At 47.5% G+C, this 26,217-nt stretch overlaps 1 protein-coding gene across 2 annotated transcripts in view; it reads left to right on the top strand.

Moving 5' to 3' along the window:
* The window catches only part of LOC138580160 (early activation antigen CD69-like), an 87,571-nt gene that overhangs the window by 9,888 nt on the left and 51,466 nt on the right, over positions 1–26,217 (top strand). For both annotated transcript variants that reach the window (XR_011304188.1, XM_069650490.1), the window contains exon 3: positions 22,617–22,846. Coding sequence is in view for 1 of the 2 variants with exons in the window: in XM_069650490.1 (XP_069506591.1) it covers positions 22,617–22,846 (230 nt within the window). In the remaining variant the exon portion in view is untranslated. The remainder of the gene's footprint in view (positions 1–22,616; positions 22,847–26,217) is intronic.

The following is a 26,217-nucleotide window of genomic DNA, read 5'->3' as shown; positions in this document are numbered from 1 at the left end:
TTGTAATATCAAAATCACAGCTCAGAAGCAACAGTCCTTTTTTGCACAGCTTTCAACCCGCATGCAACTTTCTAGGTTAGTTTATATTTGATGGAGGGAAGTGCGCCACCCAGAGTCCCCGGTGGGTAGAGGGGCGATGGGACGGGGGGCAATTCTGAGGTCTATGTACAATTAGAAATGTGCTGTTCAACACTTTGCCTAAAAACATCATATTCTGTGAAAGAGAGAATTTGGCGGCCTGACATCAAAGCCTTGACCCTGGCATATGCCTCTGGCAAAGAACGATGACCTAGAAGGTTGCCCAGAGCAATGCCAGAGGTTAGGATTAATTCCAAACCGTCCAGCCATCACCTCTTTGTTTGGTATCCAGTGATAATGTCACTCTGAAAATTGCCGCCAGATGGCGTGATGTCTTTTAACACGCACCCTCCAGACACTCGAACACTTTCCCCAAATATTCTAGGATTGGAGGTAATTAACCAGGTTACTCACCGTAGTGACCACCTTACTCCTAGTCCATAGTCCCCTTTACTCCATACTTATGGGACATCTCTCCGTCCTGTGGGACGGGACCGGAGCACTTTGTAAAAAGCATCCAACATTTTTCCCAAAATTTGTCCTTCCTCTCTTTCTTGCGCGGGGCCCAGCATGCGGCTGTAACCCCGCCCACCTTGGCTCCCCCCCCACCCCCGCACATCGCCCATCAGTCCTTTTCTATCGCCAGGTCAGAGACCTATTAGCAATAACAGAGGAACCTTATTAGAGGGGACGGCGGGCAGGCGTATGGAGGAAAGGGGGCTATGGACTAGGAGCAAGGTGGTAACTATGGTGAGTAACCTGGTTATACTCCTACGTCCCGTCCCCTTTCCTCCATACTTATGGGAGATTCCCAAGCACTCCAACAGGAACTACAGGTGGATGGAAATACCCCTTACTGAAAAAGGTTCTTCAGCACAGCCTGACCAAACTGAGCATCAGCTCTTGAGCTCATGTCAAGACAATAATGCTTACAAAAAGCAGATGGGGAGGCCCAAGTAGCTGCCCTAGCGATGGACTCCCAGGGGACATATTTCTGAAAAGCAACCGCGGCTGCCTTGCCCCGCACCAGGTGTGCATGAATACCCTTAGGAGGCTTCAGCCCTTGGACGGTGAAAGACTCTGTAATGCAGGTGGCGATCCACCGGGAAATAGTCGCCTTAGATGCCTGCTTACCATGAGAGTTACCAAAGGTCACAAATAGTTGAGAAGAACTCCTAAGCTCAGATGTTCTGTCCAGATAGAACTTAAGAGCCCTTCTGACATCGGGACAATGCAGAACCCTTTCTGCCTCTGAGGTAGGGTTCGGAAAAAAGACCGACAGGGTGATCGACTGATTCAGATGGAACTCAGATACCACCTTCGGCAGGAAAGCAGGATTTGTCCGTAGAACTACTTTATCCTTGTGGAAGACCAAAAAGGGGGGCTCCATCGACAAGTCCTGGAGCTCACTCACCTGCCTTGCTGACGTAACGGCTACCAAAAAGGACACTTTCCAGGATAGGTACTTGAGGTCCACCGTGGCCATTGGTTCGAAAGGCTTATGGCACAACGCCGTCAGGACTACATTTAGATCCCACGACGGGTGCGGACTACGAATTGGAGGATAGAGGCGTGTCAAGCCTGCAAAATGCTTCTTAACCACTGGGTTACACAGAGAGTACGAGCATCGGTCCGTAGAAAGGTAAGCCGAGACCGCTGAAAGGTAAGTTCTGCATGACAGAACATGGACACCCGACTCTGCTAAGAAGGATACGAAGGACAGCACTGTGTCAATCGTAGCCCCCCTTGGATCCAACTGCTTTCCCAAACACCAATGACAGAACCTGAGCCATTTGCTTCTGTACTGGGACCTAGTCGAGGGTTTCCTGGCTGCCTGGATAATACGCATGTTATCCGCAGACAAGTTAAGATGTTCTAAAGACTTGAACTCGGGCACCATGCTGCCAAGCTGAGCGATTGTGGGGAGGGTTGCCACAGCTGCTGTTCTCCCCCCCACCCCCCACCCCCCCCTGGTGAAAAAGATCGGGAGTCACTGGCAACCTGATCGGCGGAAACACCGACAGGTGTTGAAGTTCTGAGAACCAAAACCTGGCCGGCCACCACGGGGCTATGAGTAGAAGGGAACAGTTCACCGAGTTCTTCAGCTTGCAAATTGCTCGGTGAACTAGAGGCAGAGGGGGGAAGGCGTAAGCTCTCATGTTGTGCCATGGGATCTCGAGAGCATCCCCCCAGAGAGGAGGCTCCCAGCCCCCCTCTGGAGGCATACTGAGGAAGCTTCTTGTTTACCGCTGTAGCGAAGAGGTCCAATTCCGGTGCGCCCCAACGCAGGAAAATCCATGAGAGGACCTCCGCCTTCAACTCCCACTCATGGCTGACCACTGTCCGCCGGCTGAGGCCATCCGCTGTGACATTCAGCTGGCACGGGATGTGCACTGCAAGCAGCCAAACACCATGAAGTACACCCACTCCCAAATCTGGATGGACAGGTCCACGAGAGGGGGAGACTTGGTTCCCCCTTGTTTGTTGATGTCATACATCAATACCACATTGTCCGTGTGTATGCGGATCACTTTGTTGGCAATGATCGGTCTGAACTCCCTGAGCTCTAGATGATTTATGTGGAGGATCTTGTCCTGAGGCGACCAGAGATCCGAGACCTGAAGAAGATCCAACGTCGCACCCCACCCCAGAAGGGAGGAGTCCGTCGTGATAGTCACCGTAGGGGCTGGGTCCTGCGACCCCCGCACCCACCAACAGGTTGTTGAGAGATGACCACCACTCCAGTTCCACTCTCATGGAAGCCGGAATCATTATCAACTTGGAGTCTGGATCCACAGCCTGACGCCAAGAACTCCGAAGAGCCGTCTGAGTCCGTCACATCTTGAGACGAGGAAGAGCCAACACGCATGAGGCCCAGAAGTCTCTGGAACCACCAGGCCGCCATGCTCTCCGACTGTGCAAACATCTGACACGTGGCCAACAGATCTGCCATTCTGTCCCCGGTCAGGTACACTCTGCAGTCTATCGTGTTCCAGCGGAAAACCCAGGAAAATCAAGTCCTGCGAGACCGTCATGGAAGATTTCCGCCAGGTCACCGACAGTCCAAGATGGAACAGGAGATGAAGGAGAGACTGAAGATTGCACGCGGCTTTCAACGGTCAAGGGCTGCGTAAGAGCCAGTCGTCCAAATACGGATACGCATGGATACCCTGCAGACGCAGATAGGCCACAATCACCAACATCATCTTCGTGAAGTCACGCGGCGCAGAGCTGAGGCCAAAAGGAAGCACTTGCAACTGGAAGTGCTCCTCTCCCATAGAGAAACGGAGATCTCCTGTGTGGATTCCATATCGGGATATGCATTTACGCAACCTGTAGATCCACCATGCTGAGCCAATCGGCCATCTGCAAGGAAGACAGAACTCTGGCCGGGCTTGATCATCTTGAATTTCTCTTGAGGTAGGGAAAGATTGAACTGGGAAAGTTCTAGGATGGTGCGCCGGCCAGCCTGGTTGGGTTTGGGCACCATAAACAGCCGGGAGTAGAAGCCCTCCCCTCGCTCCCCAAGGGGAACGGGTTCTACAGCTGAGGTCCAGAAGTTTCTGAACCTCGGCTTTCAGGGAGGGCTGTTACGCTCACCTGGTTCCACGGGGGCGCCACCCAGCAATCGGGGTCCAGGTATGCCCAGTAGTGATCAGCGGAAGAATCCTGCCAGAAATACAGGTAAACAATGTTTAGGACCAGGCAACTGGGATTAACAGCCTCCCACCACCCGGTATGTCTGCGGCCCCTCTGGGCTTCCTCTCACCTTGCTCTTGATGTTGGCGGGTTCTCCGTCCTGCTGTCTCGGCAGGGGCGCGTAGTGCTTTGCGGGCAATGGCAGTCGAGTTACTTCACTGATGCCGGCCCGATGTGAGTCTTTCAGGTAGGCCTTATTGCTATGGTGTTTTGCTGTCCTAGCATGCCTTTCTGGAATTAACAATGTCTTTTTTTTTCTCTTCCTTAGGTACGTGGAAGTCCAATTCGTGGCGAAGAGTGAATTCGGGATTCGCTGGTAAGTATTGGTGTTTTTGGAGCGCCTGGAAGCGGCGAGTAGGCGCTTTATGCAGCACTAAGGTGTCTTGCCTTTGCTAACCTGTTATCATTTGTGTTCACATGTCGCGGTGCTCCGCCGGAGTGTAGAATCCCAGAGGTGTTGCTGAATGAAGTGCGAGTGGCAAGGTAAGCCTTTTGGCGGAATTCGTTAATTGTGTTAATGTCCAATGCTTGTCTTTCCCTTTCTGCAGGTCTGTCGATCCGAAGGAGCGCTGGTTCCAGGATACCGGTCGGAAGAGCCGAGCACCGCTAATGATGAAATTCAGGTAAGCTGCAACCTTTTCTAAAAATGTCTTTTTCCTCTTTTGCAGATTCTGTTCTTCCGAGGTTCGTGGCTGAAGTTGAACACGGTGAGCGTCACGTTGCAGGGTTGCAAACTAATGCGAAGCGTGTACTAGAGTTCGGGTGTGGTTTATATAGCCTGCATGCATCCCAGGTATCACTGGGCCTGACACACCCAAAATGGTAGACCGCATGGTTCAGTTTAGGAACTGAGCCATGTGGAGGCATCCATGTTGTTGCGCAATGCCCTTATGAGCCCTGATTACTGCTCTGGCATATGAGCCTGGCGCCAAAGGCGCCAGGACTGACTCCAAGAGAGTCCGGGGGCAAATGTCAAGGCCCTTGAGGGCCTGATGGGGGTAGAAGTAGCCCACCTGGCCTGGCTATCCAGGCTTAGGGCAGGGATTGTGACAGGGCGATCCCGACAACTGGAAAGGAGGGTTGAAGGGTGGGGTAGGGGGTAAAGGTAGGCGGAAGCCCGCCCGAGCGACTGACGAGACCCCATCTGTCTTCTGTGATGGTCTGCCACGCCCCCAATTAGACACAATTCGTCCTCCCACCGGGGTCTCGCGTGAGCACGGAAAACCCTCATTTTGCAGGTTTTTCCGTGGCGTTGCCACCTGAGGAGCGGGAGAAAAACAGTCCGTTGTTGCCTCCGGCGGGTTTTCCCCAAAGGGGTATCCACTCTGCAAGGTTTCGGGTCAAGAAAGCCCCTGAAACCAGAAGAGGGCCGACTGTGACGGCGGCCTCTGGGTTTTAAAAGGGGTTTTTACCAGGACCGACAAGGATTTAGCTGTCTGGGTGCTATCCTTCGTCTTGGTTAGCTCGACATCTGTTGTAGAATGAAAAAAGCTCCTTACTGTCAAACAGAAGGTCCAGCACCTTGTCCTGCACCTCCTTTGAAAACTTGGTGGCATGCAGCCATGCCTGTTGTGAGGTATCAACCCCAGCATCAGGCCCCGAGCCGAGGTGTCTACGTGGTGAGCCGCAGCCTCCAGGAGATCCTGGGCCAAGACCCTGACATCGGATAATCCCGCTTTAAAGTCTTCCGGCTTCTCGACCGGGATGAACTCCTCAAACTCCGCCAGACCTTTCCACGTGCGCATATTAACCACCGCTAACGCCAGTTCGGCATTGGCCTGCCGAAGCTGCAAGGCCGAGTTGGCGCAAATCTTCCTCCCAAGGGAATCAAGGAGCTTGTCGAGTAGCCGTCGTAGAAGAGGATGCTGCAGGCCTGGATTGTAAAGTGCCGCAGCCACCACTGTGGAGGAAGGGGGCGGACACGATGGCGGGGCCACCTCTTCCAAAGAATGCAGCCTGTATCGCATGTCAATTTTTTTTATTGACAAAAAGTCCAGAGTGTGGCTTTTCCCAGACCCTGCGGACCTCGGCCAGAACGTCCTTCTGCAAGAACTGGCCGGTACGCTCCAAAGGAGACAGGGTAAACGCCCCAGAAAGCACACCCTCCTGCGGAGCGAGTGTCTCGTGCACCGGAACATCCAAGAAGCACATCATGTCCAGTACCCGGTCATGAAAAGCTCTAATAGAGCAGGGCAGGTCCTCGTTGTCCTGATTGCCTTGCGCGTCATCCGACAGGTCGGGATCCTGCTGAGCCGTGTCGGGCGCTGCCTTGTCCACGGGGGACAATGGGGGCAAAGGCGGAAGAGTCGGGGAAGGCACTGTAGACAAGGGAGGCGCGGGCGGAACCACCGGAGGAACAGGTGGAGCCGGAGGCGCGGGCGGACATATCTCCCTAAAAAGCCCTTTGGAATATTCCCTCATGGGGTCGGTACGCATAAGTGTTTGAAATTTGCCGAAAAAGGCGTCCTCCGGGGACTGTTTTGGAACTAGAGGCCTCTCATGAGGAGGATAATTCCAGGGACGTAACAGGGAAGGGTGCCACACCGGCCCCTCCACCGACGTGGCCACATAAATCAAAGGTGCCGACCCCGCAGGCAATGAAAGATTGTGCGAAAGGGGCATCCGGGTGTTCAATCATAAACTGGCCGATAAGGATGCGCACAAGGAACTTTGTTCGCCCACGAAACCAAGCCCTACACTTGAGGCCGATGGCGTAGTTGTAGCACTTAAAATGGCTGCCGCAGTTGTGGCGGGAACGGGCGCCATTTTGTCATCGCCTGAGGGGAACTGGGGCACGTGAGGCAGGGGTCCCCGTCGATGGTTCAGGGGTCTTAACTTTAGCCTTAACATAAGGAACCTCGGCAGAGCCGGTACTGGGAGGCCTGGAATTTTTCTGCGACATACCAACCGCCAAATTAGCCTTCCCAGGAAGGACCTCGGCACTGCCGGTCAAAGAAGAACTTTCCTTCTTTGTTGCCCCCTCAACAGATCTGGTGTCGCCGCAAGAGTGGGAACGGTGAGAAACAACCTTCACCAAAAGGCCTTGTCAGGCTTCTCAGAAATGTTGGTAGCTTTAGCCTCTGAACGAGGGACCTCGGACCCAGGTCCGGTAACAGCCTTATTCGCGCGGGCCTCGAACATCCGTTCGGTGACACCAAGACCAACCCAGGCCTCGAGGCGCACCCCGGTCTTATTCTTGAGGGAAGCCGATAGAGAGGCCTCAGAGCGAGCTCTGGTACCCCACGACTCAGCAGAACTGGGTCTACAAACAGCCCCCACAGGAGGGGCCTCTGAGTGTGCTCCGGTATCCCCAGGCCCTTACGGAGACCCTCAGAGAAAACTCTGGTACAATTATTGGGCCCAACGGGCACCTCAGGGCAATCCCCGGTGACAGAGCAATCAACGCCCCTCCCGGTCCGGGAGGAACCCGGAAAGGTATCCCCCAGCCGGGGTGCTCTGAAAAGTAAAGAACTTACTGGGCGTTTCTTCTTTTCGTCAATGAATGCCTGAAAATGCGAAGGAGGAGTTCGTCGGAACACCTCCTCCCACCGCTCCAACCGACATTGAAGTGCCCGGACTGAAAGGGAGGCGCAGTAAAAACAGGCATCCCAACAGTGATCCGGACCCAAACACTCTAAACAAAGAGGATGGGGATCCGCCCTCGCGAAGCACAAGTGACGCGATGAACAATCAGGAAAGTCTAAATTGAACGACATAGACAGACTAGTACACGTTCGCTAGCGAGAGCCAGAGAGGAAAAAGGGAAGAAAATCTTCCGCGGATGCAAGTGCGTCCAGTCCCGAACAAGCAGAGAAAAGAACTGATGGGTGGAGCCAAGGTGGGCGGGGTTAGGGCAGCGTGCCGGGCCCCGCGCAAGAAAGAGGAAGGACACATTTGTGGAAACCTTTTTGGACGCTTTTTACAAAGTGCTCCCGTCCCACAGGACGGAGAGATGTCCCATAAGTATGGAGGAAAGGGGACGGGACGTAGGAGTAAATATTTCTGATGCTTCTGCTTAGAATCACATGCTGTGCATATGGTCCGACATCCAGTGGTATCCGCAGAGTATTGCATCTTGTCTTTCGGGGACCGAAAGGGGACGTCGGCATAGGCGTTCCCTATCGTGACGTGTAGTGTACCCAAAATCCCTCATGCACCAAGGTCCCTCAGATTGTTTTTTTCCGCCCAGATAACTAGTCGCGGAGCTCCATAAGAGACGTTGTTTATCTTAAACCGACTTGTCGGTTATTTCCCCCTTTAGTCACTTCGACGGCAGGAACAACTTTGACGAAGACTGCGGGGGATTGGTCTACGGCGGTGGATTTTGGCACCTAAGATCCGGCGGCTGAAGCATCCATGTGGCTGGGCCCTCTGGCCGGCCTTCACAGTAGGGAGAGTGGGGTCGGGGTGGCCATATCTTCGTTATGTCTTTCCTCTTTCCCCCTCTTTGCCCTCTAGGTCTGGTCATCTTTGTTTTCACCTTTCGCTATGGAAAGGACTCCATTTAGGTTCTGCCCTAAGTGTAGGGTCAGATACCCGTGGAAAGATGAGCACAGAAAGTGTAATTCTTGTCTCCCCTTAGATCTCGCCGAGAAGCGTTGTGCGGCAAAGGGCCGCGTACGGTATGTCGCAGGCGGAACCCTTCCTCCCCCCCCCCCACCGCCTCACCCGCCAAAAGTGACGGGGGGGGCCCCTCTGATGACCAAACATCTGTTGCGGATGTTGTAGACCTCGGAAGCGACCTATCAACTTTAAACACCATGCACTCCAAATATATATAACAATTGTCTTACTAGGTAAAGTTAGTTGCCCATACAATTTGAGGATGTGTGATACTCATTTAAGGTGCAGGGGAGAAAAGAAACAACCCTGGCATATGGGTTGTCATTACAATAGAACAAAAATAAGTTCCTTGTTAGGGAACTCCCGTCCCCTGCACACTGTCAATGGCTGAAGAAGCCCAATAGTTTTAGAGTAATGGAGATACGTTTTTTAGTTAAGGTCACCCTTTTCTCTGAAAGTCTATGTTGACAATTAAACCATAAGTATACAATTCTCAAGAGTCATTTTCTTAAAGATAATTTATTCCAAATGTATGTGCCCAAGCGTTTCGAGAAAAGTTCTCTTCATCAGGGGCTGAAAATTCATTCACTTTTCATAAATCTAAAAATATTCAAACAAACATATATGCAAATCAGTAAAAGCAAATCAGCAGGTTTTTTTGTGTGCACATGTAAAACTCAATCATCATTTGGCTCAATAATGCTATGTGGTAGTACACTAATCAACCTGGTTAATATTCACATGAGGTAATATATTAAGAATCAGGGATAAATTCATTGGTGCCAATCCTAGATTATGGTTTTTTTTATATATAAATTCAATATTTCATAGGCTCAACAATTCATAGGCTGAGGAAGCAGTCTAGAGATAAATGTAAAATAGATCAAAAGAAACATTTTGAAAATGGAAGCATACCATGTGCTGATCATTATAACTTCCTAAGATGTAGACCTTCTTGTTTGATAAAGGTTAAAATATACCAGCTCCTCCTGACACTACACTATTGGTAATAATGTCTGCTCTTCGCCATACCTTTCCATCATGATTGGCGCCTGTGAGGACTGATTCCTCATTCTCTCCTGTCTTTGTTCTGCTTGTTTGTCACTGTCATCTGTTGTCTCCTCTCTCCTTCTTTTGTGAGCGCCCTGAGGCCTTTGGGTTAGTGGCGCAATATAAGAACGTAGATAGATGGATAGGAAGTGAACCGTGTGCTCACAATGTGGTTTCAAAGGTGTAAAGTAGGAATCCACCAAACCTAGAAAAGATGCAAATGTAGTATGTGTAAAAAGAAGGGTCCCTAGGATAGGACAAATATTATTATAACGAGTAGGTGGAAGCACTTACTTAAGTATGGTGGATAACCCGTAAAATTCAAGATGAATAAGGATGTGAGCATGGAGAGCAGCTGATTAAATACGGCACGAACGAGTGGGCTGAAAGTAATTCAACAAATGGCACCGTGGAGAGTCTGTGTGCCTACAGCGAAGGAACAAAGAAGTGAAAGGAAATACGATTACTGACTAAACGAGATGTCATGCTGCTTAAGCATAGAAGAGATAGTGCCCCAAGGAACTTACAATCGAATGTGCAGAAGCAGTAAGGTGCTGTTTTGGAGTCGCCATGTTTAGAAATGGCAAACATTGCGGTTTAAACATGCGTCACACGCGTGACGTCATCACGTTGTTAACGTGTATGACTTCACAAATATAAACAAACAAGCTAGTGTTACCGGCTATGTGACCAAGGAAGTCACATGGTTTTAACAAAATGCAAAATCGAGTATAAATGTAGTGTCAGTAAGTGGACAGAAGAACTAGGCACTAAGTGCCCAGCTCTTTCCACGTTATAAAAACGAACACTTTGGGAATGCGAAAAAAACGGTAAAGTACGTGCGCATGTAATTCGAATCCAGAGGCTAAATATTATGCATCTCAAGATGGTGACATGAGGAAAAAACACACGGATATAGGATGGAATCAGTGAAATATGGATCACATTCACTGCGAGATCAGTAGAGTTGTAGCAAGATAGAGAAAGATTAAGTGGAGAGTCCAAATAAAGGAAAACGAATACATTAGAGTGGCATATTCCCATATTGGTGGAAACCCGCATGTGGGCTAGTGTACTATGATATATGAAAAATAAATGCAATGTTTAAGGGTGTAGCATATTACATAAGGCATGAAATACACCTATGGGGATAATATATTCTAATGCTGGAAGTGTGTAGCACAGGCAGACCCTGTCTCCTCAAAATGGAGTACACAATCTGATTAGTGCTAAACATACCCAGTCTATCACCACAAGTTTTGGATTTATGATATACATAATGTAAGTAGATTCTGCCTCTTAAACATGAGTGTACAATCTAGTTAGATCTGTCCAATTAACATTCAAATTCTACAGTAACCAAGTTAGGTATAAGACTTATTCATTTTGCCTGCAACATCTATCCATTTTACCAACAACATTATTCAGAGGAAAGGGCCCAAGTAAAATTCTTCATTGAGACCATGCGGTTGGACTGCGTCTAATTTGTGTATCCACCATAATTCGCTTTGGGCTAGTTTCTCAGCAAAGTCTCCCCCTCTAGGTAATGAGTGAACTGTTTCTAAAACTACCCATCGTAGTTGGTTGATGTTATAACCGTTTTCCTTGAAATGTCTGAATACTGGAGATCTTTCGTTTTTTGGTTCTGATGTTGGACTTGTGCTCAGTCCAACGTTCTTTTGCCTTTCTAATGGTTTTTCCAACGTAATATTTCCCACAAGGACATCTGAGGGCGTATATGTTTTTACTATCACATGTGGCAAAGTCATGAAGAAAGATTTTTTTTTTTGCCATTACTCTGGTGGCGAATGTGATCCCTGTGATGATATTGGGGCAATGTTGGCACTGCATAAATGGGTAGGTGCCCGGTTTTTTGATTCGTCAATGTAGTTTGACTCGAGGTTTTCCTCCTTTCTGCTTTGAGACTGTAGTTCCTCCCTCTTTTGTAGGCCAACATCGGGGGTTCTGGGAAGAGTCTGTTTAAATTTGAATCAGATTTTATGAGATCCCAATTTTTTGCGATAATCTTTTTGATCTGATAACTCTGACTTGAAAACTTCATGGTGTGGATGAGTTTGGTTGTGGATTTTTTTTAGGTATTTCTTCAAGTAATTGGACTCTGGTGAATGAGTCTGTCCGAACCACAGCTTTATTCAAGGTTTCATCCGGGAATCCTCTTTTTAAATTTTTTAAAATCTTTTTTTCTTCATTTCATCATATTCTCCTTGTAGTCGTGTGGCGTCGAATGTTATCCTTTTGAGCCTTAACATTTGGCTAAAGGGAAAGTTTTCCATAAGATGAGTGGGATGAAAGCTTCCAAAGTGAAGGGTGCTGTTGCAATCTGTAGGTTTTCTGTAAATACTAGTATTTAGAGTGAGTCCTGTTTTTTGAATGTTGATGTCCAGGAAGTGTATGTCAGGTTGTCCTATTTCAAGGGTAAAGGTAATTCTTTCATTAGTTATTTAGAAATTGATGGAGTTCTTCGATGGTGCCATTCCATATCCCAAAAATATCGTCTATAAACCTTTTCCAAAAGACTATTGTCCCCAGGGGTCTTTGTGAAGTACATGTGTTTCTTCGAAGTGGAACAAGAATATGTTCGCATAGGATGGGGCTACTGGTGAGCCCATTGATGTTCCTGCTATTTGTAAGAAATATTTGCTGTTATATCGGAAATAATTATTAAATAGAATGATGGTAATCAGTTCAATGGCAAATGTCTTGTGGATTGTAGTCTCCCTGTGTTTAAGAAGAAACCATTCTAGAGAGTCAATTCCTTGTTGGTGAGGGATCGATGTATACAGACTATTGACGTCCAATGTGAATAGAATCACAGAGGGATCAGTAACTTGTATTTCCTCCAGGTGTTTCAAGAAATGGGATGTATCCTTCAAATAAGTAGATTTTGTTGGACCAGTGGCTGTAAAGCCTGGTCTAAATAAACTGCTAGGGGGTGAAAAACACTTTCTGTACCCGCCACAATGGGTCTGAATGGAGGGTTATTTTTGTTTTTGTGTATTTTTGGCAAAGCATAAAAAAACCGAAGTGACCGGAAATTTTTGGATGAGAAAATCGCTTGTCTTGTCCGATATCCAGTCCATATCTGCGGCTTTTTCTATCGCCTATTTGATGGTTTCCTTGATCGAAAAAATCAGGTCTGTATCTAAAGCAATGTTCCAGGATCATTTAAAATGTTGCATCAACCTTCATTGTAGAACTCCGTGTCCATTAAGAGTAGGGCTCCACCCTTATCCGCTGGTTTCAGAGTGATAGTTGTGTCATCCGCTAATTCTTTTATTAATTTCAATTGATGTTTTCTAATGTTGATGTTCTTAGGGGAGCTATATTTGAGACGTTTTAATACTTTGAATGTCTTTAAGTTGAAAAGATTGATGATGGGGTGACTTATCTGTGGGTGAAATGAGCCCTTATTCTTTAATTCTAAGTACTCATGTGTTTTCCGTTGGTCCGATGTTTCTGGAAGTGAATCAAAGAATACTTGGAGTTCCATTGTACGTATCAATTTAAACAGATTGACTTCTTCTTCAAAGTTTGAAGTGTAAGTAGTAGGGATTAAAGATGACCCTAAATTAAGGGTGTCCATTTGTGCCGTAGTAAATAGTTTAGAAGAGATATTCACAATGATGGAATCTAGTGTTTGTTTCTAGGACCGCCACGCCCGTCCCCGACCCTTCAAGGCCTGACGCTAGTCTCACTTCAGGGACAACACCCGGTGACAGGGGTGTACAAAGAACGCATCACACTAAACCCACTCCTCCACCTATTTCGACCGGTACGTCGAAAAAGGTGAAAGTGCCAGCAGGGCCGGCGAAAATTTTGGCGAATTCCTGTGATCGTTCAGCTCAGCAGCCTTCCCCGCATCCACAGCAGCGTCTTGCGACTGGGCAGTCCAAAACAAACCAGGGCGCTACCCCTAAATTAGGTTTAAACATCGAAGCGCAGACTTTCAAAATCTATGACTAGGCCTCAAGGCAAGAAACCTACTGCTAGGCCCTCTAACGCAGCGGTAGGCGGTAAATCTACTGATAGGCCTTCGGACCCACTAACTTACGCCGATTCAGCAGTGATTGAACACAGTATCATTAGAATTACTTCGGCGGTTGGGCCGATACCTACTCCGTCGAAAAACCTACTCTGTCGAAAAACATGGGGCAGGCCGCAGGCACATCTATAGACCCGCCATGGTGCCCCGATTCTCACGAAAACTACGAGGACAGTCAGGAGCCTCTTTCCATCACCCTGAGTGACAAATTTCGATGCCAAAGGGCGGAAGACTACATTTTCCCATCCGTAGGCCCTTCTGGTTCCTCTAAGTGGACAAGGGAGAAACTTGAAGGGTGCATGAATCGTCTTGAAATTTTTTTTCTGAAAATCCTCCCTCAAAGATGTCATGGAGAACCTAATCTTGATTCAGCTTCACATTTCAAAAAGAGGAGCCTTCGGTCCCTATCCATCATGAAGACATCGACCAGATGGACCCCTATTGGGACATTTACAGTGAAGACAAAGACCCTTCCTTCTTGCAGGACTACAACGAGGACCAGGCGGATGGCACAGAAAATTGGGAAGAAACCCAGCAAGTGGAGACTGACCCATGGACGCTCCCCCAACAAGATAAGGACACCGATGTTATGCCTACATGCCCCTCCGTCCACCCCAGCTCGCCAGGCCTCCCCTGTAGCCAACCAAATGGCCGTCAATGCCATTTTAAGGCAGGCAGCAGATCACTTCCAAATCACTACTCAAGAGGCGGTACCCGAGCAGGACTTTGTGGAGGACATTCTCAAGGAAACCCCCCTCAAGCCAAGCCATTCCCCTCCTTAATTCTGTTAAAAGAAGATTGGCCCCCTCCCTGGTGTCGCCAGCTCAGACCCGGGCAGTGAACCCAAGAGTGGAAAAGCTATTTCGACCAGCTCCTTTGGACGCTCAATACATTAAAGGACACGCCACCCCTGACTCCTTGGTAGTGACTACCACCCTGAAACGGGCAGGAGTACCCCTTGCTACGGGGGAGGCGCCTCCGGAGTTGTATGCCTTAGGTAAGCGGGTTACCTCGGCTGCTGCATATACCAGACGCATAGCGAGTAACACTACGCTGCTGGTGAGTTATGCAGACGCTCAATGGAACCTAGTACAGGAAGGGCTCCAGGAAGTTCCAGAACCCGTCAGGTCCAGGCTTCTCACCATCGTGGCTGAAGGCAGACAGGTAAACCAGAATGTAATAAAGAACACTCTGGAGACTACTGAGACAGCAGGCAGGTCTCTGGCCCAGGGCACTTTACTTAACCGGCATGCTTGGCTGCGTAACTCAGGATTCAAGCCTGAGACACAGGCCGCTCTCATCAACAAACCCATTGAAGAAACTAACCTCTTCGGAAAGGCAGTCAATGAGGCCCTGGAAACGGCCAAGATAGAGCATGATACTCTTAAGTCCCTGCAACAGATTACTCAAAACCTCCCCCCAAGGGGAGGTAATTCTCGTCAGTCCTTTCGAGGGCAGTCCTGTGCAAGTCAAAACAACTATAGCACGGGAAACTTTAATGCTGGACAAACATCAGGAAGCCCAGCATACTACCCACCAAGGGGTCAGCAACACAGCAAAAACAGGTAGAGGCCCCAATCCTAGAGGAGCCGCAGCCTCTGGTCAAAATGACCATCAGATCCAGGTCCCCTCCCATGTCACCCCAGTCGGGGGGCACGTAACATCTTTCCTCACGGCATGGGAGGGGGTAACTTCAGACCAGTGGGTCAAACGGTCACCCACAGGTACTGCGTGTAATTCGCCCGACCTCCACAGTTCAGACCACCGCGCCTCTCACCAGAACATCTGCAGATCCTGAATCAAGAGATGGAAGCGCTGCTGGGAAAGGACGCCATAGAAGCCATCCCTATTCTTCAGGTAAACAAGGGTATTTATTTGGTGTACATCCTTGTACCCCAAAAAGGACCTCACCATGCGCCCTGTTCTAGACCTGCGCCCAGCGAACATGTTCATAAAACCTCAAAAGCTTCGCATGGTAACGCTACAGGAGGTAATCCCACTGTTGAAACAGGGGGACTACATGGCAACATTGGATATGAAAGATGCATACTTTCATATTTCAATGTTGCCAGCGCACAGGAAATATCTAAGGTTCATGATAGAGGACGGGCATTACCAATTCAAAGTGCCTCAGCGCCAAGGGTGTTTACAAAGGTCCTGGCAGTAGCAGCAACACACCTCAACGACTGGCTCATAAAAGGGGACTCGTACAACACATGTTTTTTGAACACCCAAAAGACAGTAGATCTCCTGTTCAGTCTGGGTTTCTCGATCAACGAGAAAAAATCCAGTTTAGTCCCCAGTCAAATTAAACAGTTTCTGGGAGCTTTAATAAGGACGAAAGACGGCCTTGTCTTCCCCTCCAACGAGAGGGTTCAGAACATGCTTTTTCAGATCCCTCAATATATAGCCAGTCGGGAGGTGACGGTACGCCGGTGCATTTGCTAGGAATAATGGCGTCAGGCATATACTTGGTTCTGCAGGCACGGCTGTGCATGCGTCCCATGCAAAGTGGCGCAACAGCCAGTGGTGGCAGCGGACAATGGGAAGATCTGGTAGTCGTCTCGCCAGCCTTCATTCTCTCTCTGCAGTGGTGGTCAAGGAAAAACCTCTTGAAGGGGAAAACCTTCACCACCCCTGCAGTGGAAGCCACTCTCACGACAGACGCATCTCTCACGGGGTGGGGGGCTCACCTGCTTCAGCAGACACCGCATGGAGTGTGGTCCCCACAAATAGCGTCCAACCATATACGTTTATTGGAGCTATTAGCGGTGTTCAAGGCATTTGAAGGCCTTTCAGGCGCAACTAGAAAGGGAGACGGGGCTGATTCTAACAGACAGCACTACAGCCATGTATTACCCGAACAAGCAGGGTGGCACTCTCTCCCCAGGGCTATCCAAACTGTCCCAAAACATTTGGATGTGGGCTCTCAAACACAAGCTGTTTCTGTTGTCCCAACATGTTCCAGGGGAACTCAATCTTCTGGCAGACGTGCTCAGCAGAGATTTCACACTTCCCACAGAATACAAATGGCGCCTGCACGAAGACATTGTGTCCAACGTCTTCGCAGAATGGGGCTTCCCAGAGATCGACCTATTCGCGACTCAACGCCCAATGCCAAGACTACGCCTCCAGATACCCCCAGAACCGCTCCAAGGGAAACGGTCTCTGGATAACATGGTCAGGGAAATTTGTCTATGCTTACACCCCCCCCCCCCCCGACTACCCTTCTCAACAAGATAGTGCACCAGGAACCAGTTACCATGATACTGGTGGGCCCGCCAACCCTGGTTCGCTCATCTAATGGAAATGTCCCTCTCCCCACCAGTAAAACTCCCCTGCCCGTACAACATTTTGTCTCGGGACAGGGGGGAGACCCTACACCCATGCCTACAAACTCTGAACTTAGCAGCCTGGCTCCTGAGGTCATAGAGTTTGGACACCTACAGCTCCCTCAGAGGTGCATGGACATACTCAGGGAAGTTAGAAAACCTAACACCCGTTATTGCTATTCCAGCAAATGGGAAACATTTTGTCATCTGGTGTAATACCAAGGGAGTCAATCCCATCAATTGCTCACCCACACACATTGTGCTGTACCTAACCCATTTGTTGGACACAGGGTTGGTCTTTAATTCCCTAAAGGTTCATCGGGCTGCTCTGTCAGCCTACACCACATTACAACAAAAGGTGTCGTGGTGGAAGATACCGGTGATTAAGGCCTTTATAGAAGGGGTTAAGAGGATTTATCCTCCCATTTCTCACCCGGCTCCTGGATGGGATCTAAATGTGGTTTTATAAAATGGCCTTTATAGTGGCTATCACTTCTATCAGAAGGGTTAGCAAACTACAGGCCATTTCTGTTCTAGACCCCTTTGTTACAGTCCACAGGGATAAGGTAGTTCTGCGCAGTCATCCCAGTTTCGCTCCTAAATTCATCTCAAAGTTCCATGTGAACCAATTGATTGAACTACCTACCTTTTTCCAGAATCCCACTAGCATGGCCGAAAGAAGCCTACACACACTAGATGTGCACAGGGCAGTCCTGTTCTACTTGGAAAGAACGAAACCACTGAGGGAAACAAACCAATTTTTCGTTTCAGTGGCAGCTGGTAGAGAAGTGGATCCTGTCTCTAAATCAGCTATCTCAAGGTGAATGCATCACACTATGTTACACTCTTGCTCAGAGAGAACTGCCCTTCAACCCTAGTGCACATTCTACTCTGGGCACTGGGGCTATCGTATCATTCGTTGCAAATGTTCCCCAGGAGTCCATTTGCAAAGTGGCAAACTGGAGTTCTGTACACACCTTTACAAAACACTATTGCCAAGACACTCATTCTAGGTCTGATTCTCAGGTGGGACAAGCAGTACTAAGATATCTTGTCTCTACTGTTCCTTCTCACAACCCACCTCCAACTCCGGGTACTGCTCGGTAGTCTATGCACAGCATGTGATTCTAAGCAGATTAACAAGCATCAGAAGACCTGCATTACTTACCGTAATAGCATTTCTGATGATTGTATCTGTTTAGATTCACATGCGCCCTCCCTGCTCGGAGTGGAAGAAACATAGACGTCGTACTACTTTCTCTCTTCATGTACTCACTCACATTAGCCTTGGGCTCCCTCATGGCAGAAAAAATACAATCGGTGGGACCTCGGCGCTTGAGGGTTTTTGGGTACACTACACGTCACGATAGGGGATAGTGTTGCAGACACGTCTATGCCGACGTCCCCTTTCGGTCCCCGAAAGACGGGATGCAATACTCTGCAGTTACCACTGGATGTCGGACCATATGCACAGCATGTGAATCTAAGCAGATACCGTAATAGCATTTCTGATGATTGTAAGTAATGTATGTCATAATTATTTTAATGTTTTGTTTTATTGGTTAAAAATAAATTCAATCTCAAATGAATCGCAAGAAAAACTTAAAACACTCAAACCATTACATACAGAAGTCGAAGGCTATTCAAAGGAAAAAACACACAATATTAAACTACATTCTCTGTAAATATTGAACTAATGGTAACTGCATTTACAATGGAAGTAGTTGATCCTGACAAACAATAATTCCACATATGGTCTGTTGATTAAAAAAAATAGTCCCTTGTGTACTTCTGAAAAGCTCTGTCTAGACGTTTCTCTCTTTCTCGTCCATGCAGAATCTGCAAAATGCAGCGTCCTCTTTCACAAGGCTTTATTTCAACAGAATCTCCTTAGTATACTTCAAGTTCAAAAGAAATCTTAGGAAAGTGAAAAGAAATCTTAGGAAAGTGGAACAAACAGATTTACTAGAATAAATCGATGAATATCGAGCTAAATTGCCTTGTTTTTTGTGATCTTCGTTTAAATAAATTACAGTGGAGTATGAATGGAATTCCTTCACTGGATTTGCCCAATCCACTGTGTAGAGAGCCCTCTTTACCGTGTCTGGATTACCCATAAAAGTACATCCTGGCTCAGCCAACAGCAATAAGGCAAGCCCCTTTTGTTCGGACAGGGCTTGCAGATTTCCAAGCTCGCAGGATTTACCAGTCCCACGAATTCACTGTTGGCGCCAACATCTTTCCATAGAGTGATGGATATCTCCAGAATGCTCTGTCCTTCAGAGAAGTAATGCCCAATTCATAGCCAATTATTGAATGTGGTGTTGCATTTAGGAGACGAGGACTCTTCTCCAAATCAAGGCTTCTAATTAGGGCAGATATCTCGATCCCGGAATCTTGCCCCCAAAAATGCGCAAGGCAGGAAGTGGAGTCGACCTGGCTTAGTTGATTCTCTAAATTGATAGCCTTGGGATTCAACCAAGAACAAGTAGATGGAACAGAGGATTTGGAGTTTATCATGACGCCAAGATAAAGAAAAGAGTAAACGCTCTCCTCGGGTTCCGTCTGGACATACCACTTAAAAGGAGCTGGCTTCCTAGTATTCGCTGGTTGCATTACCTTTGTCTTAGCTGGAATAACAGACTATTAGTGGGCATTCACAAAGGCAGAGAAACCATTATCATATTGGAGACCTATGGGTGTGTTATCAAAGATTAGGTAGTCGTCTGCATTGCCAAGCCACAATGGCCTTAAAATGGACATTTTGGGAATTGCCAAGGCCAAGGATTGAAGATATTGATCCAAATCTGCCATGTACAGATTGTAGGGGAAGGGGCTAATGTGCACCCCTGCTTCACGCCTCTATAGGTTTTTATCAGGCGAGACTATGTACCTTGCTTAGTTAGGCTGACCTAAATCATGGAACGGCTATGAAGGGCGACTATCCATCTCAGTAAATCAGGGGGAATAATATATAATTATACAGCTTCTAGAATATTTGGGGAAAGAATTTTTGGGGTCAGGCATAAAGTCATATGTGGTGACTTTTCACGGCAAGACTATCACATGGAACCTTTTTTGCATTGGTCACCCAGAGTTCGATGGGTATGCCCAGACGTAGCTGGGCCTAGAGACCCAAGCCACACCTCTCTGATGATGCCCAACAAGGCTGAAACATGTCTGGGGATGCTTGTGGTCTCGTGCAGAAGGGATGTGCCCAATCAGTTCGGGCTAAACTGCCCCTTTTTGGGGTGGGACCAAGCCTGATTTGCACATGTTTTTATTTCCTTTTGTAATGGCTTGTCAGGTGAAGAACGATGGTCTGGAGGGTTGCCCAGAGCAATGCCGGAGTTTAGGATTGATTTCAAACCTTCCAGCCATCACCTCTTTTGTTTTGCGTACACCTGATTTACAGCCTGACGAAAGCCTTGGGGGGCAGGGCAGACACTGAGGGCCTGTTTTGGAAGACCTGGTAAATGCCCGGTAGAAATACGACATCCACTCGCCCCCACCCCCTGCCAAATCCTCCCACCTCCATTCTGAGGGTGATGGGAGGAGTGTTGTCATGTCCTGTGCCTAGACAATGAATGTGAATTGTGCAGACGAAGCGCTACAGGGTTACCATGCACAGAATGCCTCATGTGCCAACTTAAGACACACATTCCAATCACTGAAAGGTATACAAGCATTCAGATCCCCAGCAGCACTTGCGGTAAAGTAGAAATGCGGCTTGCATGGTACATTACATTTTGCTACCGGGTAGAGTTTTCCCTGTATTATACGTGCAGTGAATTGTTGTAACTTTGGTCCCTATCCTTCAGAGAACATGGAGTGCAACACATTTCTTCATGGTGTCCTCACTCTGCAGGGACTGTTTTAGCCTGCTGAAGAGGAGGGGTTTGTTAATGAAAATGACCGTCGGGTCTAGCGACACCTTACGGGGTGCTGTAGTATCGCCTCTTGTGTTAATGATGCAGGAATGGTGCTGTGCCAACATCTCTGCATGTTTTGAGGTCACAGGACAGTTATCACGGGTTACCAGTCATTTGGTCGAAAACCAAATGATCGAATGCCATTTGGGCGAATGCCAAATGGTCGAAAAAATGGTTGCATTTTTTTTTTTTTGTTTTTTTTCTTCAACCAAGACGAAAAAAATATATAAATAAATTAAAAAATTCGACCTTTTTTTTTTTTCAACCAATTGGTATTCGACCAAATGGTCATTCGATCTTTTATTTTCGACCAAATGACTGGACACCTTATCACGCCGCGAGTACATAGCGCAGGGAAAGACAGTGGCATGTTCCCTTTCAGCCCGCCACGTTCACATTGCTGCAGAATATGGTGCTATTGAGAAAAGTGTTGTTCTGCCACATAACACCACTTTTCCCAAATTTGCCCCATTTTCAGAATTGGTACCTGTGGGCAAGCAATCCTGGGAACTGCAGGCCCAAACGTGAGTAGGGGGTGCTCCTGCACCTCCCTGCATATTGAAGTCTCCTGGGTGTCGCATTCTGGTGCATGTTTGGAACCAGGCAGCATCACTACCATGTTCATGTCTGCATGGTGTGCATGAGCCAGGGGGCCTGAGTGCAGCCTGGACGCAGCACCAAGTCGGCAGCTGGAACAAAAAGTATGTTTTTGTGTTTGTATGTGTGCGCATCTGAATGAGTGCTGTGTGAATGTTCTGTGGTTCAACCTGTGAATGAGAGCAGTTTGCAGGTTGCGGTGCATGACAGCGTTTGTAATTGGCTGTGTCTGTGCGCACACTCAAGCCGGTTTGGGAGGCTGGGGGCGCATCAGAGCAACCAGTGCGTAATCGGTGGCATGGCATGTTTTACTGGTATCATAGGCAAAGCCAACTTGAGTTCTTACATGGCCATACTGGCCTCATTAGTGCAGCCAGTATGGACATGCTTTCTTACAGTGGCATGCTTTTCTTTATTTGTGGTGTTAGGCTCAAGCCAAAAGGAGCATGTTCTTATGTAAGCATGTTTTGATATAGTATCATTATTAGCAACTCATGAATATGTTCTTATATGGCAATGCTGGCTTAGATATTGGTGCAGCCACCATGGACATGTATGGACACAGCAAGCACGAAAATGTGTGTTTTTTTTTTTTTTTTTTTTTTTTCTCTTTTTTTTTTATAGTGGCAGAATACGGGCATATATTGTGGGAGGAATACTAACCTATACTGTGGGCAAAGGCATCATGAAAATGGGTTGGAAAATGCTACTGTGCACTGTTGTTGACTTGCATGTATTGGATTGTTCATGTTACCCTACAAAAATGAATGTAAACTGCAGGGCTTTTTTCTCAATCTTACAGCCATTTTGCTGTAAAATGCTCAATTTTAATCTTCATTTAAAACCTATTCTTTGAGGGAGACCCTGCTACACCCCTGGTTGGTTTGGCTCCCTCTCTACGCTCGGTCGCTCATGTACATTCTTGGGTAATGTCTGCACGGCCCCCATGTCCTGAACCCCATTGGGTGGGTAGCTCGCTCACTTCTCTTACCAGTGCATTCCATGGTCTGGGCGCTTCTGTCTTGAGTTACACCCCCTCTCACTATTACCCCTTCTTGCCTACTGCACCCCGGATTAAGTGCCCATCTATAATGATAGTCGCCTGTGCTCTTCTGTCTATGGCCATTAAAGCCGCCAGTCAGCAGTGCCAGGGGTTCTCACCTTGTACCCAACGGCTCATATATCCAGTCCTCACACGAGTCACACGCTATTGAGCAGTGGTCAATGTGGGGGAAATGTTCTTCTAAATAATTGCACTGTAGATTTGCCCTCCTGACTATTACATTATATTCTGCTTTACAGTTCTAAAGAGCAGCCAGTGCCCCGATCCACAGGTCCATGCTCCAGATGAGGCCAGCAGAGCGGAGAATGTGAAGAACGGTGAAGTGCTGCCACCTTGTGGCGAGGGCTGGATCTGGTTCAGGAACAAGTGTTACTTCTTTTCTGAAGTCGAGGCAACCTGGGACTATGCTAAACATGCGTGCGCTTCATGGAACTCCTCGCTGGCCGCGATTGACAACCAGCGTGAAATGGTAAGATGAGTGAACCTCTCTCACCCTGTCCTACTACCATCCTATATGCACATCAGGTCCTCATACCTGGCAAACGCAACACCTGGTTTCAGCCATTCAGGCCACACCCACCACCTTTTTTTTTTTTTTTATCTGCATTTATTTACATAGAAGGGTGTTCAGATGAACTTGTTCTTAAATCTACTGTTCTGACTAGTGCAGCTTGAATGCGAGGGGTCATGTGGGGGGTCCATTTCAAAATGATGTTGGGGTATATGTTGGAGAGAATTCTCCAGAATGGCTAATTTCCCTTACCTACTGAGTCCCTCAGCAGCTTTGCTGGATTTCTAGGATTTATTTTATTCACCTGGTAAGAGTGTGAGCCTTTTTTTCCACTCTTACATGTGTTTTGCTGTGTGTGTGTTTAACATGTTTGTGTTATAGACTGTGGAGCCTCACCTACTCCACAGGCATCATCTTTTTACTGTGTGTTACACAGCACCTTCAGTGCAGTGACACAGGGTTGTCTTTTTCAGACTTCCCACTTTTAACTCCATTTTCTGGGACTGACTACTGTCTCCCAGAACATGTAAAGTTGCCATTGACTTTATTAGTCTTTTTAAAATCGCAGACCCAGTAGAAACTATCTTACTTAGAGTTCTGGAAGGGTTAATAGTTATCCCTTTTTGTCTGTTTCTCATGGAACATTGTTTCGTTCCCTTTTCATTAAGATTTGGCTGGTGGCAGTGCTAACTACCCTATTTTTCCTACCAGTTATTTTAAATAGTCTTAAACAATAGTCTTAAACAATAACAAGGCTATCTTAGTAGCCTGAAACGTATACCCGCTGGACCATGTTTACTTTTATACGGTTCCAGCTGGGTTTATTTGCCATTTCTTTTTGTAAAAGTCTTTCTCGTGTTTTACTCTGCGCGCCAAACCAGGTTTGATTCTTTAGGTCGCCGACCTTTGGTGGGCTTCTGCACAGAAGCCCTCCTTAGGCGCCTGATTGTCTGAAGGGGACAGGATGTGAGGGAGGGGTTTGAGACTCCCTGCACAGGGTCTCCTTGGACAACCCATGTCGCACTCTGTTATGATTGGCTGTGGTGACTGTCCCGGCAGGAAGCCACCCTGCTGTGTGATTGACAGCCAGGCTGTGTCAATGGGGGGGGGGGGAAACTGCATAAAAAAGCAGGCCTCTGGGACTGAGCAGGCAGAGTTGCCACTGGATCGAGAAAACCGAAGAGAAGCTGATGGAAGAGGACCTCTCCCACGTTGAACCTCCCGGTGAAGCCCTGCTGCGGGTCTGAATTTCCAAACTTCAACGACAGGGAATATCTGCAAGGAATCTTCTCCCCTTGAGCTGGTGTGAGCAACCAGTTCGCCAAACTGCAAGCCAGGCCTCCCTCCTCTGGCCTAATTTGCTGGGCACAGCTACAGTGAACCGGATAGCCAGGAGGAACGGACCCTGCTTGGGTTTTAAGGAGCGCACCTTTTATTTGTTGCTTTGCTCTGCTGCTGGTTTCTTCCCTGGGCAGTGCAGGACCCTCCAGTCTTCCTACTTCGTGTCAGTCTGACAGTCGCTTCAGGAACCGTTAGCCTGCAGGACCTGCCAGGAACGTCTGCCTCATCTACAGCCTTCTTCTCCATTTAAGGTACTGTTCAAATCCGGTCGTTTGTTCCGTCCAACCGTGGTAAAAGTGTTTGAAATCTTTTGCCAATCCGAGGGCTTGTTCTTCCCTATTCTTTGAAATAACTTTTCGTCCAGACCAACTTCGTTCTGAACTCTTGGCAATGACTTAACCGTGAAGTACTGTGAACTGTGTAATCCTCGCAAAGACTTTGGTCCATTGACTTTGGCCCAGGCCTCTTGATTTGATTTCCTCACTGTAGTTACTTTTTCTAGATTGCCCTGCTTGCTTACTTGTTGGTGCTGCTCAACTTTTGTCTAACTTTGTCTTTCCCCTCCCTCTTTAATTACTGGAGTGCCATTTTGCTCACTTCATTTTGAGCTTCACTTGTCCAGAATCTCTTTGGTGTGGTGTATTAAGATAGTGATTTTTCAACTGCTTGATAATATTGAAATGTTTCATAACTGATGTGTAAATAAATGTATATTCTTTTACTCAGAAACCTTGAGTCAGTGTTTGTTTGAACCATAGTAATTGCTGTCCTTTGTGTAACTATTGGTACTGCTCCCTTTACTCTTGAGATAAGTCTGGCTGCTAAGTCATCGCTACCACTTTACTGTGTAGTACAGGTTTGTACCAAAGGGGAATTTGTACTGTCATTTGTAGTCTTAATTGTATGTGGTGTTCCCAAAGGGTACTGCATATAATTCTGCCTAACACTATATGTGCCTACCAACAACTCCGCTTTGCAGCTTCCTTCAGTTGCAATGGAGTAGCTGCAGATTATCACAGGACAGGTTTGTTGGCCTTGGCATGGCAGAACAAAGAAAGTCTGCCATTGGGAACATGAAACCCTAAGTGACCAGTCAGCAATGCGCTAATGTAGTCGAAACCTGGAGTAGAAGCGAAAGGTGGTGATGAGCACAAGCACGTTTCTGGATACTGCCCAGGCAAAAGGAGTTGAGGGCCTGAGCAAAGACTGCCTGTAATCTACGCTCTCTATGCGCACATTTAATGTACTAAATAAAGGAAGTATTTTGCTTTGTGAGAAAACTGGGCAGCAGCTCAACAATGTACCTGTGATGGGTTCATTCCGTTCCACAGTAATGAAAGCAGGATCATAAAACAATACACGAAACGTGCATTAAATAGAATCCCGTCTCGTTTGGAAGTTGATTGGGGAAGAAGGAAGCCGGTCTTCAGGGCATTTCCATTTGAACTCTGGCTTCTGAACCAAACCTAGGCCTCTGGCGATGCTGCGGTCATTCGATGGGTGACGCACGGGTTCTGGCTTTTGCCACTTTACTTGTCCTCGTTAAGAGGGCAGTCTTCGTGTTTCTGGCCCCGGCCCCTTCCCCATCGATCACAATCAGACCTCGGTGAGTAAAAGTGCATATGGTTAACCTTTCACACTACATATAAAAACATATTTAAAATACTTATTAATCATACTATTCCTTTATATACCATTATAATTTTTTTTAAATCAAACGGAACAATCCCGCTTAAACCTTGTCACAATCTTATTTTCACAATCTTCCAGATCTGAAAAGCCCCTGCCGTGAGAACAAGAAATTCAGCCCCACACAATAGGCTCCAAAATGGGTCCGATTTTACATTTCTGTACTTGTCATACAAACATTGGAGTTTGGTGCATTGAGTCAAAATCTGTCTTGCAGGTTATGTGGAGAAGCGCTCGAGATGCAAGTTCTCGTCTCACGAGGCATTCCAACCCAAGCCCGGTATAGGCCAAAACCGGTA

This window comes from Ambystoma mexicanum, chromosome 3p (assembly GCF_040938575.1).
Source record: "Ambystoma mexicanum isolate Mex_15411 chromosome 3p, UKY_AmexF1_1, whole genome shotgun sequence".
In the NCBI taxonomy this organism is placed as follows: Eukaryota; Metazoa; Chordata; class Amphibia; order Caudata; family Ambystomatidae; genus Ambystoma; species Ambystoma mexicanum.
The sequence above is the reverse complement of the archived record's forward strand: the minus strand, read 5'-3'. Positions and strand labels throughout refer to the sequence as shown.